Here is a 20,284-nt window from a genome sequence, read left to right as displayed (position 1 = left end):
TGCTAGACTGAGGAACAGTGAATGGCCTGCAGGCCCATCAGTGAAGGTCTCGGCTGGGTTGGATTTTGGCCCTCCTGTGCCACTTTGGCTCAGAATAAGTGACAAACCTTCACATGGTAAACTGCTGGCCACCTTAGCCCATTGTATATTTATGCCCCTAACAATGCCCATCTCCTTTGCAGTGCTGAGTGTTGGGGAAGGCGGCTTCTGGGAGGGTCAGATAAAAGGCCGCGTGGGCTGGTTCCCGTCAGACTGTGCGGAGGAAGTGCCCAACAAATCACAGGAAGGGAAGCAAGGTGAGTGCTCCAAACCCCCTCACGCCCCCAACACTGTTCCTGTCCAGTTCTGTGTTCCTGCCTCATAGGCATCTCTCACATCTCCCATCACTGTTGCCATTTTTGTTTTCCTTTTCATCTACAATATTCCTTAATACGCAATGATTATATTTGCTCATATTTCAACAAGCAATAAATGGGGCATTTGGTGACATTTCCTCTCTTGTATGTTAAAGACTCATGGAGAGAAAAGACCAGAAAATGAAGCTGCAGCAACTGAAATAAAGTATTCAGATAGGCTTCGTTTTAATTCTTTTTTTTTTTCAATTGCAGATGTTCTTTTTTTCAGAATCTGAGACACTTTTTAGCATGGAATACAAGGCTTAGCAGCAGCTGTGCATTACATCCTCTTCACGCATTTGCCCCCAAATGTTTTTCCTGCCAGCAACTTCCTCACATTGCATTCCACCACCACCCACACCCTTGCCATGAAGCTAATATGATTTATTCTTTGCCCGTCTATTTACTTAGCAGTACAGTATCATCAATACAAAACATCAGGGAAAAGATAGGTCCCTGCCCCAAGAAGCATACATTCTAGATATTTACCCAAGGGAGACAACAGAGAGGGGCAGGCAGGGAAATAGGGAACATACAGTCAATCCTCACTACTCGTGGATTTGCTTCCTTCGGATTCACTTATCCGCAGGGAGCAGGGACCACTGACCTTGCTGTATTTGTGGTTTGTTCTCAGCTATCCATTGCATTATGAAGGTCTCCGTGGCATCCACATCCATGCTGAAACTATTTGCGGCACCATTTTCAGGTCTCTGTGCTATTCATGGCTACCGCTTTAAAAGTTTCCGCACCACGTTGCAGGTCTCCACTGCGTTCAGAATGCCAGCAGAGACCTTCAGAATGCAGCAAAGACCCTCACAATGCAGCGGAGACCTTCAACATAGTGCTCATTAATAGCACGGATAACTTCAAAATGGCTGTGGGAAGCTTCAAAATGGTGTGGATAGCTTCAGAATGCTAGCAGCGACCTTCAGAAGCTATCCTGCACCATTTTAAAACTTCCAAAGCTCATTTTAAAGCTATCCTTGCTATTTGTGGATGCCATTCTGAGGGTCTCTGCTGGCATTATGAGGGTTTCCACTGCCAGCAGTTACTTCTCCCCCAAATCCCTTTGATCCCATAGGATTAATGACTCCCTATCTGTGAATTAGGCATCCACTGGCGTTTCCAGGAACCTAACCCTAGCAGATAATGAGAATTGACTGTATGTGATCAAGCTGAATATATATACCACATTGATATAAGTTGGGCATATTTCCTTAAGTTGCCAGATGCATGAATTTGATCTTCCTAGTGAAGTATGTGCATTTTTTTTCCCAACTGCATACACTCCAGTATTTCACAAATAAGACAGGAACTCTCGTGAAGACTTGGGATTACCCTAATCACTAATCACTATCACTAACCACTAATCCTAATCATCACTTGCACTTCACTACTCATTGCTGACAGCTCTTCCCTGCTTGCTAGCCTGCAGGGTATCCATTTACTCTGCAAACTCCTGCCCTGTCCTGAAATTGGGTGCTTCTAACCAAAAGTCCTCTTTTTTTACTTAGAAACTGCCATGCAGGCAGGAGGACAGTCCCAGTCAGAAGGAGGCTTGCGGGGAGTGGGGGTATTCTTACCTACGTGCTGTTTTTATCCTGAAAATTTCCCCTCTAAAGCCTTGATTTGCTCACAAAGCAAATCAGGAGCAAAGCCCCATTGATGTGAGACAGTTTTCAGGGTGAAAACAGCATGTCAACAAATAATGAACCTCTTCCCCCCACACCCTGGTTCTGACCAGGGTTACCCCCTCTCCCTCTTGCAGCTGTTTTTAAGGGGGGAAAAAAAACCTGACACTTCAATTGAAACCAAAGCACATATTTAGTTGCTTGTGTAGTTTGGCTCTTTGTAAACTGGCCTGTGAACCAATAGGAGCAGTTTCCTGTTCTCATCAACATAAGAATGTTTGGTCTTGCATTGGATCCACACATTCAGTGACATTGAGGCTGCAATTTTACATGTGCTTGCCTGGGAGCAAGTCCCATTCAACACGGTGGGGCTTCCTTCCAAGTAAATATGGTTAGGACTGGGCTGTTAATGTATCTTGACAGGAGGTTATGCAGGGCACAGAGGGGAAGCAGAGCACTGGCATTTTTGTGTAGACAGCCAAGGCGGGATTAACCAGCCACAGCCTGAATTCGATCATATGATTTAAAAGCAAAAAGGGTATTAGACCCAGTGGCATTGCTAGGGGGGGCCACACCTGGTGACACGTACAGGAGGGTGACACCACTACTTGCAAAAATTTTTAAAATATTGTTATTTTCTAATAATACCATCATGTTGTATATCAATCAATGTGTAATTTCATGCAGAATGCAATGAAACAAACCGTGTTGAAATATCTCTATTCCATCAAAATCTACAGCCAAAAAACCAGTGGGGGCGGGGCGATGGGGTGATGCACCGGGTGAAACAAACTCTAGTGATGCCACTGATTATACCTGACATGTCCTGTGCTACATTGTTCCATTTAATGATTCAGAATTAACCTAACCATCTGCAGCAAGTGATATGGCAACTGGGTATATGCTGGGTGGCAGGGCCTGGGACAGGGGGGTAAAGGGGGTAATTTGTACCCGGGCCCAGGGTCGGAAAGGGGGCCAATGAGCCAAAGGAGGGGGCCCAGAAATTTCCTGGGATCTTCCATTTTCTAATCTCACCCAGATTCACAGCCCACACGGGATGCTAGGGGCATTATTGTGGGTACATGGTGGCAACTACTGCCACAAGCCAAACACACCAGGCCCAAGAATGCATACATTCCTTAACAGTGTCACATCTGGGAGGAAACTGACCTGCTACAGTAGCTCTTTCGCTAGTGGATCTGCTTACCATGAAGGAGTGTATAGGAGCTCAGTGACACAGCTGCGGGACTGCAGCTGCTGCGGAAGTCGGTTTTGGTGTGCACAGGACACTTTATGTTCTAGTGTGAGCCTAAATACAATGATACTAATCTCCTGCAATGATTTATATTTGAAAGATTTTTGAGAGACTTAGGAATGTGTTTGGTTTTCCTTATTACTGTATCTAGCTGCCAGCGCCAGGCAAGCAGGTAGATCTGAGCTTTGCATTGGGAAGATTGATAGACCTGGGCTCCAAAGACTGTAACCACTTCCCCTCTGCCTGTTTTACCCCCCATTCTGCCCACCCCCATTGCCACCCCCCCACTCTGATTCACCCCCTCCCACTTTGGGAAGGGGCCCAAAAGAAACTTAGTACCCCCTGACAACAGAGGCCCTGCCGGGTGGTGCCTAATAGCAGAATCCTATACTGTACATGTTTTCTCAGAAGTAAGCACCATGGTATTCAATGGAACTAATGGCCCAATCCTATCCTTGGCCGACCTGCGTGGTGTAGGCCCACTGACATAGCAGCTACCACATCCTGCAGGCTGGCTGGAGACTAGGCCGCCTGGAAAGGTCAGTAAAGAAAAATTTTACTTATCACTCCAGCATAGTCCCTTATGGACCTACTCAGATTAATGTCAGCTCTGTTATACAGCTCAGTTACGCAGAAAGGGGGATAGGATTTGGCAGCTGCCAGTGCCTCCAGGATCCACCCCCAATCTGCTGCATCCCAGCCCAGTCCCTAGCCCAATGCACTCCCACCGCCAGCAAAACTATGGCAACTGTCAGTCTGCAGGGCGCACTGCTTTCTGGGCCTTGCAGCAGCACTCTGCAGACTGGCAGAGAGACTGCTACAGTGATGGGTTGCACTGATAGGATTGGACCATTAAGCTATGATCCTATAGGGAGCAAGTTTCATTAAACTCAGTGGGGCTTATTTCTAAGAAGATATGCCTGGGACACTACTTTTATTCTCAGATGAGTGAGTATAGGATTGCAGCTTTAGTGTTCATGTGCATAAATTTATGTGCATGTGCACTGGAGACAAGATGCATCAGTTCCCCTCTCAGAGATTCCTAAAAAGTAGGCAGAGGGGGATGAAACTTTAATAGTAGCTGCTATTATTATTGTTGTTATCATACTTCATTATGACCTATGCCAGACTGGTTATATTCTGCAATTCGGAATCTAGACTAGATCCTGGAAATCACAGATGATCCTCTGTGATATAGAATTGTTGTAGGATTCTATTGTAGGATCCTTGCTATTCCAAGCAACACTGTTCTCTGAAGCTGAACTGGTGTAATTTGATCAAGGCCAAAAATGTCAATGTGTTTCTTCAGACTTCCAGACACTGCTCTTCTTCCTCTTCTTCTCATCATCATCATTGTCGTCGTCGTCGTCATCATCATCTGGATCATCCCAGTCCACCTGGTGGTGGCTGATGTTTTCTGAATATCTTTTCAAGGACCTAGGAAACCTAGAAGTATTTCTGCAAAATATGTGCAGTTCCAAGTAGAGCTAGCATTTGCAGCTCATATGGAGTAATTTTATTAACACCTAAGACGTACAGGTGGTGGTGGTGTTGTTGTTACTACAGTGCCATTAATGTATGTAGTGCCATGCAGAGAAGATGTGCTTAAAAAAAAGTAAAAGCCACCCCCCCCCCCCCAAAAAAAAAATTTATATCCAAACAACAAAAATAGGGACAGTGGTTTACTGGACAGATAAATAGGGGCACTAGGAGCATATGTTATCGCTTCTCTACCATTCATTTCTTGCAGCTCTGTAGTTGCTCCGCCTACCTCCAGCAGACATTGCCTCCCACTCTAGCATGGGCAGGCCCCACAGGCCTGCCCAGAAGTGCACTGAGCTCACACTGCCACTCAGTGGCTGCTAGAGGTAGGAAATAGGAAGGACCAGAGGTCCTGTAGTCCGAAGCTGCTGTCTGGGTAGCATATGCCTTCCCACTAAACCCGACCCCTTCTCTATTTTTCTTTGCAGAGACCCGTAGTGACAAAGCCAAGCGACTCTTCAGGCACTATACGGTTGGCTCCTACGACAGCTTTGATGCCCCCAGGTGAGTGAATGCTCACAAAAGCTTTAGAGCACTGTGATTGTATGCAAGATATACTTGGGGAGGAACACGGCTGTGGAAAGATGCGCAGGTATGCACAGGAATTGGTGCATTAAAAGTGCAAAGGTCAGTTTCTTCTAGTTACATCTTAACTGTATCCAAAGGTCATCACCTCCTGTGTGGTGATCTTCAGGCTTTTTCATGGACGCCTATATGCAATAACTAGGCTGAACCGCTAGATTTTTAACCATTCTGAATGAAGGTTCCTTTATTTTGCGATGTTAACTGCTTTGTGAACTTTTGTTGAAAAGTGGCATATACATATTTTTAATAATAATAAAGTTCAGAATCACCTCTCTGGGTCAGTCATGGAGCAAAGAAATGTCTTAATTTTAAAACAGAACAGGATGTTGTGGGGTAATCCATTTTGCTATTCAGAAGATGAGGGTGGTATAAGAAAGAATTACTAATTCATGAGTTACAATTAATAAATTTTAACCATTGGAGGTCTAAATTTGTGAAATGAATTCTCTCTTCAGGGAACAAAGCATGTAACTCAGTTCGAGACTAAACTGGCTATGTTTCTGAAGAATTTAATGTGATTTTGTTTTCCTGTTCTGGTATCTTACTGGAGCCGTGAAATATATTTTCCTCCTTGGCCTCTGGGAGTGTCAGAAGTTGAGACAGGATGCTAGATGTTTATGGAGCTTATATTTCCATAAAGTACAGTTGGCTCTACTTATGCATGGGCGTTTGGTTCCGGAAACCCGCACGGATAATGAATTCCGTGGATGTTGAAGTCCAACACCCAATGTTTGATTCAGTGTCTTACCTGAAGCCTCTGGAAGCCTCTTCTGTATCACACTGGGCCTGCAACCCACTCTGTTGGCCTTTCTCGGCCTCAGAATGACCCACAGAAGTGACTTCTGGTCAAACCAGAAGTCATGCCCACAAACTGGAAGTCGTTTCTGGTCACTTCTGCAGACCATTCTGAGGCCTGCAGAGCCCAACAGAGTGGTCCCAGGCCCAGTGCAACCCAGAAAAGGCCTCCAGGGGCTACAGGTAAGACAGTGCAGCAAGCATTGGGGAGCATCTCTGTATCCACAGATAGTTAAATCCACATATATGGGACCGTGGATGCAGAGGGTCTACTGTATCCTTTTAGAAAGGATTCTATATCCTTTAGTGAATGGGGTTTGCATCATGGTCAGAATCAAACCATATTTGAAGTTGAGAAGGAGTAGGCTCTTGGACTATTTCTTGCATTCTCCTATGGTCTGTAGCCTGGTTCACTTGCTTGAGTGATCTGCTCTAGAGGCATCGTGGTGTGATTCATCCTGTTTGCTGTGGCTATGTGTTTGGGGCACCCAGTCTTTGTCTGAACCATGTAAGGATGGTGGTGGGGGCAGGAGGACGTGTGCTAATGAATGGAATTTGATGACTGCCTGATCCTTTTCAACCTGGGGGTCCCGCCAAGAATATCACATGGTGAGCTATAATCTGATGCCCAATGAATGGGGCTGGGGACCAGGGAACACCTTTACCTATGAGGTTTGGATTAACCACTTTTACCACTTCTTAACCTTCTTTTAAGGCTTCACAAATAGTCCTTGTTGTGAGTGGAAAATGATGAAGGGGAAGATTTCTACGAAAGAGCTGAAGGAAGGTCAGTAAGGAGACCTGACTTTCACACTCAGCTAGAGGGGGGCAAAACAGTAAGTACTGCAGGTGCCACAACACACCATGCCAGCACCCCCTCTCACTCACTGTCAGAACCATCCCAAGCAGCAACAGGAGACTCTGTTTGGTTTGACAAGTGCCTGCCTGTTGCCATCACTGCCTGGAATGACTCCGATGGCAAGGGGGAGGGGGCACCTGCAGTAGTTACCATTCTCCCTCCTTCCCCAGCTATGCTACTGGCACTCAGGACATAAGTGACTGTGATTAAGGAATCTCCCTGCCTGGTCCCAATCCCACTGGATAGTTACTCCCCCCCCCTTTCTTGCCTTACCTTGAAGCATGCCTGGTTATGATCATGTGCAATTGTCAGAAAGAGTAACATTTACTAAGAAATTGCCAAAGCTGAATATGGGATGGAGAGGTTTAATGAGGCCAGAAGTGACATAAAATGGATTCCTATTAGAGATCTAAGTTGTGTTTTAAAACAAAAAGTATGCATTTGAGCATTGACCTACAATCTCTCCTTCTGAGCTCATTCCAAAGACAAGGTTTCAAACAGAAGTTTCCTAGTCATACCCAATTCATCAGACACTGGACCGTGTAGCACTAGAGGATCAGCCTATTTCCTCACTAGACAGCCCCTGCAACATGTGGAAGGACCGTTCCATCTAAGCGCCCATCTGTCTGCTCCTTGGGGCCTGGCAAATATCTCTCCACTTCTGTTGCTATATATGGAGGAGGCCAATTTCTCAGCGTTCTTATTAGACTAATTATGGTAGCACCCACTGCTTCCCAATCTAGTTACATGAATCATTTACACAGCACTTACAATGTATGAAGTGCTTTATTATCTTTACCTTGATTAGCCTCTCAAGAAACCTGGGAGATAGATGGGGACCAGAGCCAATGACTTGTCCCGAGGCCATCTAGTGAGGTGAGATTTTAGCCTTGTGCTCTCCGAGCTATGTTCCCAAACTTAGAGGGAGAATCCCAAGAATCATGGCTTCTAGCCTTCTACACAAATTTTATTTATTTCCCACATTTTTATATTGCCCTTCCCCCAAGGAGTATATGGTTCCTTCCCTCTTCTATTGCTCACAACAACCCACTGAGGTAGGTAGGTGAGACTGAGAAGTAGTGACTGGCGCAAGGTCACCCAGGGAGCTTCATGGCTGAGTGGAAATTTGAAACCTGGATCTTTCAGGTCTAAGTCCCACTCCTGAACCATCCTGGCTCTCAAATCTCTTGACATCTCATTCAAGAGCCCTGGGTTTCTCCTGTAGTGCATTCCCTCAGGGCTGGCCTGTCCATGAAGCTTGCTGAGATGGTCACCTCAGGCAGCAGGTTGACAGGGGTACCTGCCTCCACCCACCCATCTTTATTGCTGCTCTTCCTTTCACTCCATGGGTTAAATAAAAGTGGGGAACATCCCAGAAGAGGAAGAATGGAGAGTGGTGGACTAGTCACTACAGCATTGAATCTTGGGAGAGGGATACAGGTGGCATTGTTTGGCATGCTGCCAGGTAAGGGGAACAGTACTGGCACATTGCCTCAGGCACTGGGACATCTTAAGGCAGCCATGAACACCCCTTCCCAATCCCCCCCAGGAAACCTGACTCCCCCTACCAGCCAGAGCAAATCTATTTGCATCACAAGTACCCTGGTAATGCTGTCTTTGCAATCTCCCCCCCCCCTTTCAAACCTCAAGTCCTTCACCACTACCATTTCCCCTGCCATCCCCCCCAATGCCCTGGAATACACTTTAGCAAATCAAAGAGCCCTTCTTCCTTTCTTTGGGCATTGCGGATTCTCTCAGGCAGTATTATTCAGATTCAAACTCCACACAGAGCAGAATGAGGGTTCTGATGCAGCTGAATGGTTTGTACCAATTCACACAGCAGGTGTGGAAAGGGGGAACCACATTTTTAGATACTCTCTGCAAACATTTCACTGCAAGCAGAAAACCAGCACAGCAGGGAGCAAGCTGGGCTAGACCCTTTCTCCCTGTTGCTAATTGTTGTTTGACTTGCAGGGAGTTCTTTTGATGTTGGAGCACTCAAAAATTCATTTCCTCCTTGCAGCCTGAAGTGTGGTACAGCCACACTCTACCATCTCTTTCTGCAGCAATAGGAGGGTGAGCTCAGGATGGCATGCAAGGCTCTCCCGCCTTCCATTTCATCATTACCAATATCCCTTTGAGGTAGGAGCAAGCCCAAAATCACCTGTGAGCATCACGGCTATGTAGGGATTTGAACTCAGGTTAACCCAGGTTCAATCTGCTACTCTCACCATGCTGGTTCACCGTCTGGAACAGGCTTCATATATGTTGTCTAGATGTAATAACCATTGATAGGCCCTCCACAAATGTGTCTAATCCTTTTAAGAAGCCATCCAAGCTATCCCAGCAATGCTGGCAGCCTGGGCATTTTCTCAGACTTTCTCAGGCATCTTGCTGTCTCACACCCACTGGCTGTTGGCACCATTTCACTCTTTCCGCTTCTTTTGGCTGCACAAAGACTGAAAGAGAAATGGCTCCAGTAATGAGACATGTATCTTTACTGCAGTATCCCTTAACCTGGACTCTATCCCCAAGCCCCTGATGCTTTTTGCCCCTTGCCAATGTCTTCCATATAGACCCAAACTATGTGTCTCCACTCATCTCCCCACTGATAACTCTAGCCCATGTCCCGCTTCTCTGTGAAATTTTGGCTCCCAACCTCAGCCTCGCCCAGTACTGCCAGTTCTGCCCTCCTTTGTGATTCACATGCCATGGAGTAAATTAGGCTGGCTTTGCACCCCAGAGTTCAACTTTCAGATATGATCTGCCCCTTTCCCTCCATTGTATTCCTTGGGTTCCTGCCAGTGACCCTCAATTCCAAAACCACTGTCCTCCACAGCTCAGCCTGAGTTCCCCCGCCCGCCTGCCCGTCCTGGATCCTTTTATTTGACTCTCCTTCCCCAGCGGACCCAGTTATTCCAGGCTTGTGTGTCTCTGATGCTCCGATTTGCACTGTGCTGCATTCTGTGCAGTCAGTAAATGTCCTTGAGCTTCGCAAGCAGGCAGAGCTTCCTGAACTGGGCTGGCTTGGAATCCAGAAAGGGGAGCACTAGAGCCAGACCTCTTGTTTGCGGCACTGTGGGAGTCTGCATACCCGTCACCCTCTCCTGCTTCACATCACAGAGCTTGTATGGTTCCTGCTGAGAGTTCTTGGCACTAAGCGGCTGAAAAGACCCAGAATCCCTCAGGGCAGAGGGACCTTTATTCCCAGCCAACTGATGAAGATGGGACATGCCGGGGTGCCAGCCGCCATGTGAACCAGTTGGGCAGCACCATGGGCCCCGATGTGGCTGGGTGAGTGGGGCAGGATCTAAAACAGAGGGGTGTGATGCCAGGACATGATTGCTTTGGGGGTGAAGGGTTACAGCAAAGGGAGCATCAGAATGCATCTTCCCCTTTGCCAATATTGACCCATTTCTCTTTAGCTGCCTTGACCTGCCTCTGTGATGGGGCCATAATTGGGAGTGGGAACCTATTGCTAGAATCTGGTTCACCCAGCAATGCGGAAAGAAATCTCTGACCCTGAACTCAGGAAAATAAGTTGTAACAAGGACAAATATTAGAACTGAAGTGAGGTGCAGTGTGTGTGTATGTGTGCCAGAACTGTAGTGTGTGTGTGCCAGAGAAGTAAGCAGACAGATTGATACAGTGTTCAGGCGGGTTTGGGTGCGATACTGTACAAAGGGCGGTGGACTGTTACTTTAGTAGTGTACCCAAGAGGTTGTGGAACATTGGCTGAGTATGTGAGAGGAAGAACGAAGTCTTGCACACACTTGAATATTTTGTCCCATTTATTCAGCCAGATGGCTGAATAGTTCTATACTGCGGCAGTTGCTGCCAGTTCCCATGTTACATTAGAGACAGGCAGTTTAGTTTCACATGGGTAGACTCCGATTGACCTTGTAGGAATCACCTCTAGCTGCTACTTGAAAGTACAGCAATATCTTGACTTTCATTGCTTTGCTCTTTCTGCTGTTTTCCATTATAATCACATTTAAAATTTCATCCACATTTTCCTCTTTGATCCAATTTCATTCAAATTTCCACAGCGTCCATTTAAGTTCTTATGTTAATTTTTCCTTTGTTTTTGCTTATTTCGGTTTTGCACACATTTGCATGTGTTATATAGTTATTTATTTATGTTTTTTCACTGGCCAAAATAGATTTCCAGGCTAAATAAGGCTGTGCTTTGTCATTCATCCATACTTGACTTTCATCCACGCGCTGGTTCCTAACCAGACGAATGTGCAAGGTATTGTGATATGTCTAAATTCATGGAGGCCAGACATATGGAATCCTGCAGGGAGAAAAGCAGTTTGGAACGGGGAGGTGTGATTCAAAGTAGAAAATTGACCAAGGTCCTCTTCCTCCAACAGCTTCTCTGTTCAGAATCCCCCCCCCAGCTCTTTTTAATTTTTTAAAAACCATTTCTGCACAATGTTGCATATACACAACAGGGATCAAATGTATACATCTGTGGGCAAAGATGGGTTAAAACAACTACCAGAACTTGTTGCACTCATTTGCATGTAACATGTAGTTTGACTGTATGTGAGATGCGTGTTATAAATGGTGATGTGGATTCTGTGTGTGTGAGCATGCACCCAAGTGACCTCAGGAGACTGGGCATACATTAATTACCTTGTATTTTTGTGCCTGTTACATACAGGCATGTAAATGTGTGCACCACAGGGTTGTATATAGATCAACAGCTGTCTTTTCACACATACAAGCCTGGCTGTAGGAATGTATTCCACACCAGTCAAAAACCACTGAGAGGGCCTAATTTATCAGTTATACGTAACAGCAACTATACTTGGAGGGCTTGTTCCCAGTTAAATGCATTTAGGACCATGATCTGGTCACAGAAAACAGTTGCATTGGCTGAATCACTCACTTTGATCTTTGAACCCAGTACCTGCCTGTTAAAATCTTCTGCACATTCTGAATAGCAGTGTCTTTCAGCCCAATCCTATCCACACTTTCCTGGAAGTAAGCCCCATTTACTCTAGTGGGACTTACTTCCAAGTAGACATGCATGGGATTGAGCTCTTTGTCTTTAATATAGAAAAGTAGAAATCTCTCCTGTTTTCTCCTCTCCTAATTTCTGGACCCAGAAAGCAACAACCAATGTCAGAATGGATGTAAAGATGAACTCTTACTCTCCCTTGCACACAAGTCCATTCAAGTTAGTAATCCACAGTCCTTTTATTAGTCATTTGTGGCCTTATAACTGGGAGACAGAACACCAACTTGTGCAAAACTCTCTGTGATGTCAACTGAAAGAAATTCTTTTCAGGCAGTATTCAACTAGATGGGCAGGTGGGTCTGACTCTGGAGAAGGCTGCTTTGTATATGAGCTCTGATGTCCCCAGATTTTTGACAAGCTGCCAACACATTACTTGCTAGGAGGAAAAAAAATGTCACCGTGGCAATTTCACATGCTGGACTGCCCTGAGATGAAACTACTTCTGGAACTGGGGCAGCTGTTTGGAGAAGTGCCGCTAGACAAGGTGGGACTAGACCAGGCTTGAAACAGCTGCCCCAGTTCCAGAAGTAGTTCCATCTCCTTAAGCGGCTGCTCTTGTTTGGTCATTAAAGAGATCATTCACCCAGCACCAAAAATCCTCACCTCTGGGATGAGAAAGCCTATTTATACAGTGATCCCAGGGCCACTGGATGAATGACTGAGTTGCAGGGATCATTCAGCCAGAAACATTATCCTTAGAAATAAAATAGACCTTGTGCTTAGCTGTTAAAATAAAATGATTATGATGTTGGTGTTTTTAATGTGTGGAGTAGAGAGAGGCATCCATTTCCGGTGCTGTTTCCTCCACAGGGATGTCTTGTAAGAAGAGCCCTCCTGGCTGAGGCCAAAGGGTCACCTTGTGCAACATCTGCTTTCTCTCAGTAACTAGCCAGATGGCTTCCAGAAGGCCACAAGCAGGGCAGGAAGACAGAAGCCCTGGTCTCCTGTTTGCTCCCCACACGTGATATGTTGTGGTGTGCTGACTCAGGGCCTTAAGATCACTATCACTATCATGGCTAATAACTGTGAATTCCTCAAAAATATCTCTAATCTTTTTTAAATCAGTGGTTATCACCATACCTTGCAGTAGCACATTTCAAAAATAATAATTATTATTATCATTATCATGCATTGTGTGGAATACTTCCTTCCATCTTTCTTTTCTAGTGTAGTGATAAGATGCTGGTCAAATATCCAGGAAATGGAACTGTCTATCTGAAGGAGGAGGGTGAAATGCATTGCTCAGTGTGGGTATGGGGGAGCAATGCACACCTCTTATAACAGGGATAAATTCTATCCAACTTTCCAGTGCTGATGCAACCACAGTGCATCCCCCAGGTAAGGGAACATATGTTCCCTTACCTTGAGGAGACCTCTGTGACTGCCCCCCCCTCCCCAATGCAAGATGCAGAGCAAGTCCCATTGGCATGGCTGCCTCAGCTCTGGAAAGTTGGATAGGATTGGGTTCTTACAGCCCAATCCTATGCCTGTCTACTCAGAAGCAAGTCCCATTGTAATCAATTAGGCTTACTCCCAGGAAAGTGTGTATAGGATTGCAGCCTCGAGGCGCAATCCTAACCAACTTTCCAGCACCAAGGTAAGGGCAATGCAACTCCAAGTTACGGCAACAACCATTCCCTTTCCTTGAGGAAGCCTCCATGACTGCTACCCAACTGCAGGATGCAGCACATGCCCCCTGCCACAGCTATATTAGTGCTGGAAAGTTGGTTAGGATTTGGGCATCAATTTCTCAAAAGATGGAGGGGGCGGAGAAGTGCAAAAGTCAAGTCTTGTTCTGTGTCTATGTGTGTATATGCATGTGCCCCATTGCACTCTGATTGCAGTTACCCGCTGTGAGGCACTCTGCACATGCTCAGGGACACCCCGCTCCTTCCCCCACCATGTCAAGAAGCTGAACCACTTAGGCCAGCCAGCCATGGTTAGGATTTGGGCCTCAATTTCTCAAAAGATGACCGGGGGTGGGGGGTAAGAAGTGGAAAAGTCATGCCTTCTATGTCTGTGGGCACACAATTGCGCTCTGATTGCAGCTGCCCACTACAAGGCGCTCTGCACATGCTCAGAGACACACTCTCCTTCCCCACCATGGCAAGAAGTCAAGCCACTTGGGCCAGCCACTCATAGATGGTTAGGATTTAGGCCTCAGTTTCTCAAAAGGGGGGGGGGAGAAGTGGAAAAGTCATGTCTTCTTCTGTGACTGTGTGTGCACACCCCATTGCGTGCTGATCGCTGCTACCCACTGCAAGGCTCTCTGCACATGCTCAGGGACATACCCCACCATGTCAAGAAGCCGAGCCACTTGGGCAGGCCAGTCATGGATGTTTAGGATTTGGGCCTTGAATTCTCAAGAGGGGGGGAGGAAGCAAGAAGTGGGAAAGTCATGCCTTCTTCCGTGTCTCTGTGTGCGCGCGCCCCACTGCGCGCTGCCCGCTGCGAGGCGCTCTGCACATGCTCAGGGACACCCTCTCCTTCGCCACCATGGCAGGAAGCTGAGCCGCTTGGGCCATGCAGCCAGCCCTCCAGCCCGCTCCCTGCAGCGCCGCGGCACCGCCGAGTGCTCCTGTGCGCAAGGGGTTAAGCAAGCGTGCCGGCTGGTCGGCGTGCGCTCTCCCGCTCGCTCCGGCGGCGGCGTTGGACTGGTGGGCTCCGGCTGCCAGGGAACCAGGCCGGCCGGCCTGCCTGCCCCCCCCGCCTCCTCCTCCTCCTCCCCCCCTCCTCCCGCGGTGCCATGATGTGAGGATGCTGCAGCCCTGCCGCCGCTGCGCCCCCCGCGCACCCCTAGAATGTGGCTGGGCCCCGCGGTGGCGGCGCTAGCGGCGGCCGAGAGCCCGCGATCGGCGGCGGCGGCGGCGGCGCCATGGCCCGCTACGACGGGAGCCCCCAGCAGCAGCCGCAGCCGGCCCTGTCGTCCAGCTGGCCGGCCCTGGGGCCCCGGCGCCGGAGCGTCTGGTACATCTACAGGTACGGGCGGAGGAGGAGAGGAGAGGAGCAGAGCGCCGCTGCAGGGCCCCCGCGCGCAGCAGCAGCCCGTTCATTCATGCAGGCGCAGCCCCTCGCCCAGCGCTCCCCATTCATCCCTCGCCTCCCTCCCTCCGCAGCCCATTCACGCCCGCCCGCCATTCATGCTGCCGCCGCCGCCGCCGGCTCTCCCTCTCCCGCGCACGCCGCCCCCCTGGCCATGCATGCATGCACCCGGCCGTCCAGCCCTGCGCGCTCCCGCCCGGGTGCATGGATGGGTGGCCACCGGGAGCCGCGGGGGGCACGATGCTGGCTGTGTGTGACGGAGCGGAGGGGCTTGCGAGAGAGATGAGGTAGGGATGGTGTGTGTGTGTGTGTGTGAGAGAGAGAGAGCCATCGCGCGCCCGCTGTGGGGACATGGCATGCCTCTTGTGGAGAGGTGTGTGTGTTTGGAGAGAGGTTTTGGGGCTTGCGTCAGTGGGGGTGCTGAGGGTGCAGGCTGAGTGGCTGCTCAGTGCCTCTGTGTGTGTGTGTGTGTGTGTGAGTGAGTGAAAGAGAGAGAGAGACCTGTGTGTGTGAACATGAATCTCTGCATGCCAAGCCACAGTGATGCTGGGTTTGTATGGCTTGAGGACCCGCTTACATCTCTGAGCATTGGATCTGTGTCTGTAGGTATGCGCTGCCACCGAAAGCCTATGTGTGTGTTTCTCTCTGGGAATGGTTTGTGTGCACCGAGTGTGCAGACCTCTCGAGGGTATGGACTCTGGCGTGTTTGGTTTGGAATTAGTAGTGGATGCATCTGTTCATGAGTGTATATGTACGTCTGTGGGTGTGTGTCTCTGCTTGGGCATGTATTGGGCGCCATCCACTGCATACGGCTTCGCTATTGGTTATGGCTGCTGTCTGATTCGGTTGCGCTGTCCCTTTTAGCACTGATGGTGGCTGAGAGGGTTTCAGGAAGGGAAAGCATTGTATACGTGTGCATGTGCCCCTCCTGCGTGCATTTCTGCATTGTGCCTGTTTATACATGCACAGCCGTCACAAGAGTAAAGACACACCTGTGTTGTGGATTGGAGAGTGCTTTATCCTTCATGATAGGATCTCAGAGTCTGGGCAGCAAGTCTGTGGAGCATGGTGCACTAAATCTTGTAAGATGCACAAGACACTTCCTTGTATTGGGTGCTCAAGTATGGGCAAGCAAATGGGTGACAACCTGTTTATACAGTGTGTGTGAGAAGAGTATTTATGTTCATGTGTGTGCATGGATATTCAATTATCTTTGGTATGCTTTCTACATGTTGTGCACGTGATGGGATAGGTATGTGCAACATATGTTTTGCATGTGCAGTTATGAATCTGCAGCAGTCTGTTGCGTGCAGGTTTTTGCATGGGTCTACTCAAAGTACATTTAACTGTGAATTTTTCATGTGTGACTTTGCATTCATGTAAAGGTTTATATAAATAACTGCATGCAAATATACATGTTTGCGTGCATCCTCTCAAGCACATATTCCCACATAAGCATCACCTCTTCTGTAAATTACTGCCTGTGCTGGTACATGAATTGGCATGTGAATATTGACATGTGAATATGTGCATCTTTGACATGTGAATATTTGAGCATGAAATGTATGCATCTGCACATCTTCATATTTATAATACATGCATATTAACCTTTGACGATATTAGCCAATTTCTGCAGATGTCTCTCATGAAATAAGGTATCCACTTTTCAAAATAATTAAAAAATAGAGGTTCCAAATTCCTTAGCAGTTAGCTGCAGTTTTCAACACTGCAGCACATGTGAAGTTGTTTTAGTGCTGTTCCAGACTGGGCCCTTGAGGTTTGGAACCAGAAAAGGGATGTTTTCAATGTCTTCCTTAGCCATGGGTTTTTGTACAAGAATCACATGAAGGACTCCCTTGTAAAGAAAAAGCTGGTCCCTCAGTTGTAGAGTTGTTGGCTTCAGATTCTGAAGTGTGGAGGCAGAGAGGTTTGTTTTTAAAAGCAATGTCACTGACTTCCTTGCAACTGTAGACACACAGCTTCCCCCTCTCTCATCTACTACATTAGCAGTCTTGTGGCAAGTTCCCTCCCTCTAGCAGGTGTGACCTGGAGCAAATGGGGGGTGCTTCTCCATCCCCACTTTCTCCTTCCAAGTTTAGCCGGCCATCAGAATCTCCCAGGTTCATTGTAAAGCTGCCTGGAGCCATTGCAAGGTATTGGTTGGTTCTGCCTCCCTTCCTATGGAAGCACAAAGTGCAGGTGTTGAACCCAACCTAGATGCATGATAGTCCTTTCTGTCCCAGTTGGTCCTCAGGAAAACCTTGTCCAGAGAACTGGAATGTGTGTGTTCTTTTGCTTATGCCACTGGTGTTTTGGCAATAGAAAGACTGGATTCATGTGAATCCAATCCAATGTTGGACAGATTTCTAGAAGAAAAGTCCATCGTAAGTTACAAGCAGAGATGGGTTTGTGCAACCTCCCGGTTTTACAGGATTTACAGGTTACCTCAGAAGGCCAGGTAAAGGGAAAGGCAAAAAGATGCAAGTATCTTGTTGTCTTGTGTGTTCCCTGAGGCATCTGGTGGGCTTCTGTGAGATACAGGAAGCTGGACTAGATGGGCCCTTTGGCCTGATCCAGCGGGGCTCTTCTTTTGCTCTTATGCTTTACGAGAGCTAAGTTTGTACACACTTGGGTATACATCTTCACTCATGATTTTTGCTTTCTATGGCATGGTGAATGTTCATTTGGCACATGTGTTCTGTGTCCTGGAGGTCTTCTCCCGTTACTGTTAATGGGTGTGGTTGTAGTGTTCTCACACATGTGTTCATCTGCAGGCAAATGTGTTACAGATAGTTTGGGCCACCTCATTTTTGATGTACCCAAGTGTGTCAGGTAGGAGCTGTGTAGGCCTCCCTTTTCTTTCTCTGTCTCTCGCTTACACAGTTGGCATTTGATGTCTATTATGCGCTAAGCTAGTCCTACTACTGATTCAAGTATCATTGCATAGGGCAGACTGTGCAACTTGTGACCCACCAAACAAACCCAGCCCATCCACTGTGTGCTGTGGCCTTCCAGATGCTTGGAACACACACCCAAGTCTGCTTATATATTTGTGTTGTATCCCACCTGTCTCCCACGCTGGAACTCTAGGCAGTGTACCTGGCATTTCCAGGCAATCTTCCATCTGGGCACTGGCCAGAGGACCCAGATCTCTCAGCTTCAGCAAGGTAACTGCCTCACATGTCTTCATACCCGACCTGGGGATTTATAGTCCCAGACAGGCAAAAAAGGAGCAAGATTTATAAAGTCCTGACACATGGCTGTGTTTGGCTTGACTAGTCCTAAGTTGTACCGGCCTGCTGTAGGGAGAGCTGTATATAGATCTAATGCAATGGTATCCTTAATGCATAAGCAGATGCTGGGATTCATGCTGGAGGGAGTCACATTTGAGAACTCAGACTAATGCCAACACAACTTTGTTAGTGGCAACATGGTTGAGCCTATGGCTATTGACTAGCATGGTGGGCTTGCCAGGCACTCAGCTTGAGTCTACTACCTTTCCCCCCCCCCCATCAGTTTGTTTTGTGCACTCGTTGCGCCCAGGAAGTGTTGCTCTTTGCAGTGCCAATTCAGACCATCCAGTGGAGCTTACAAGAATGTTTGGCCTGTTCCGTTGACTATCCTATATGACCTCATGCAGTTTTATGCTTCGTTTGCAGTGCTGTCTCCATGAACAGCAAACACGGCACTTAACCGTTTTAGAACACTCTAAAAGTGCAGACTTTGCAGTGCCAAAGGACTGTGCAGGTTGCATAAATGCTGTACTTCTGCAACCAGAGTCAACATCTGTTTGCATGGGAGGGGGGTTGCATTGTGACACTGCTTCAGCGGTATCTGGAAACAACAGCGTGTTCTGTATTTGCTGGGCTGTTGTCCTGAATTTGCTCCAAATGCACTGGGGCCTGTGCAGTTTGTTTAGCATAACCTTTACCAATCTGGTGCATTGCCAGTAAGCAGGGCTATTCTGTGTCGCAGAATTCTTGTCCTGTGCAGCAAGTTCTCTTTCTGCTGTGGAACTGCTGCTTGCAGTACAAGGTGTGCAGTGAGCACTGTATTCTGGAGTGTGTGTGTTTGTGCAGCGTCTCCTATGTTTGCTGGCTACGTTGGCTACGTACTAGATTTGCTGCAGCAGAGCTCTCAGTGTGCTGTGATCTCAATATGGGCACTACCAAAGTCCTAATTATGTACCCTGTACAGTGTATTTTAAGTGGGTAGCATGTTTGCCCAATACACTGCCCTCTAATTCAAGGAGTCAGAGTTTGTGCACTGTCTTTTAGACTTCCAGTGCCCATATTTGTATTGGAGGATTTATATTTGCATTTGCAGTGTTAGAACTTAGAACACTGAGACCAGTGCAGTGTCTTCTCACTTTGCAGTGCTATGTTCCCTCTGCACTGCACTCTGCATGCCCTTTCGGAACCTTGACAGCGCATTGCCTTGTCCAGTTGATGATTTTGTTACAGTGCGTGCTATCACTGCCAGAGCTTTCTGCAGGATGGGGAAGAGGAGAAACATGGAGCCAGCAAAGTTGTGCAAACATGATGCACGGCCGAAGATTCCCTGCATGAGCAGTGCTATGTTTGCAGTGTGACTAGTGCAGAAACAGTGTACTATGCGCAAGTTATGCATTGGGAGAGAGCCTGAGTTGGAAATTCCCTGTGGAATGTGTCAGGCCACTGACCTGTCTTCTCTTGTCATCTCTTTCCTTTGCAGTGACTACATCATTAAAGAGAAGACAGTGCTACTGCAGAAGAAGGACAATGAAGGATTTGGCTTTGTGCTGAGAGGGGCCAAGGGTGAGAGGGGGAGTTACTGTCATACTCTGAGATGCAAAGCCAGGTCTAGCAAGCTTGGCTGTGTGGCAAAGGTCTGCGCTGCCTGTCTACTCCCTAGAGATTGCACCCACACACTGCTCCTTTGCCCTACTTTAGAGCCTATGTTGGTGCAGTCTTGGAATGCATATAATTGCTGCCCAACATGTTGTGATTACCCTCCCCATCTTTGCAAAAGATGATGGGAATAAAGTGTGAAGATTCTTCCTGGAAAGAAGGTTGCCATTGCTCAAATGGAGAATTTGGCTTTCTAGGGCAGTGGTTCTCACACATTTAGCACCAGGACCCACTTTTTAGAATGAGAATCTGTCAGGACCCA

General features: G+C 47.5%; 1 protein-coding gene across 1 annotated transcript in view; it reads left to right on the top strand.

Annotated features, from left to right (window-relative positions):
* The window catches only part of SHANK1 (SH3 and multiple ankyrin repeat domains 1), a 69,830-nt gene that overhangs the window by 27,472 nt on the left and 22,074 nt on the right, over positions 1–20,284 (top strand). Inside the window, exons 12-14 of the mRNA XM_066627996.1 lie at positions 183–296; positions 5,252–5,327; positions 19,847–19,929. Of these exons, the coding sequence (XP_066484093.1) occupies positions 183–296; positions 5,252–5,327; positions 19,847–19,929 (273 nt within the window). The remainder of the gene's footprint in view (positions 1–182; positions 297–5,251; positions 5,328–19,846; positions 19,930–20,284) is intronic.

This window comes from Tiliqua scincoides, chromosome 5 (assembly GCF_035046505.1).
Source record: "Tiliqua scincoides isolate rTilSci1 chromosome 5, rTilSci1.hap2, whole genome shotgun sequence".
Lineage (NCBI taxonomy): Eukaryota > Metazoa > Chordata > Lepidosauria > Squamata > Scincidae > Tiliqua > Tiliqua scincoides.
The sequence above is the reverse complement of the archived record's forward strand: the minus strand, read 5'-3'. Positions and strand labels throughout refer to the sequence as shown.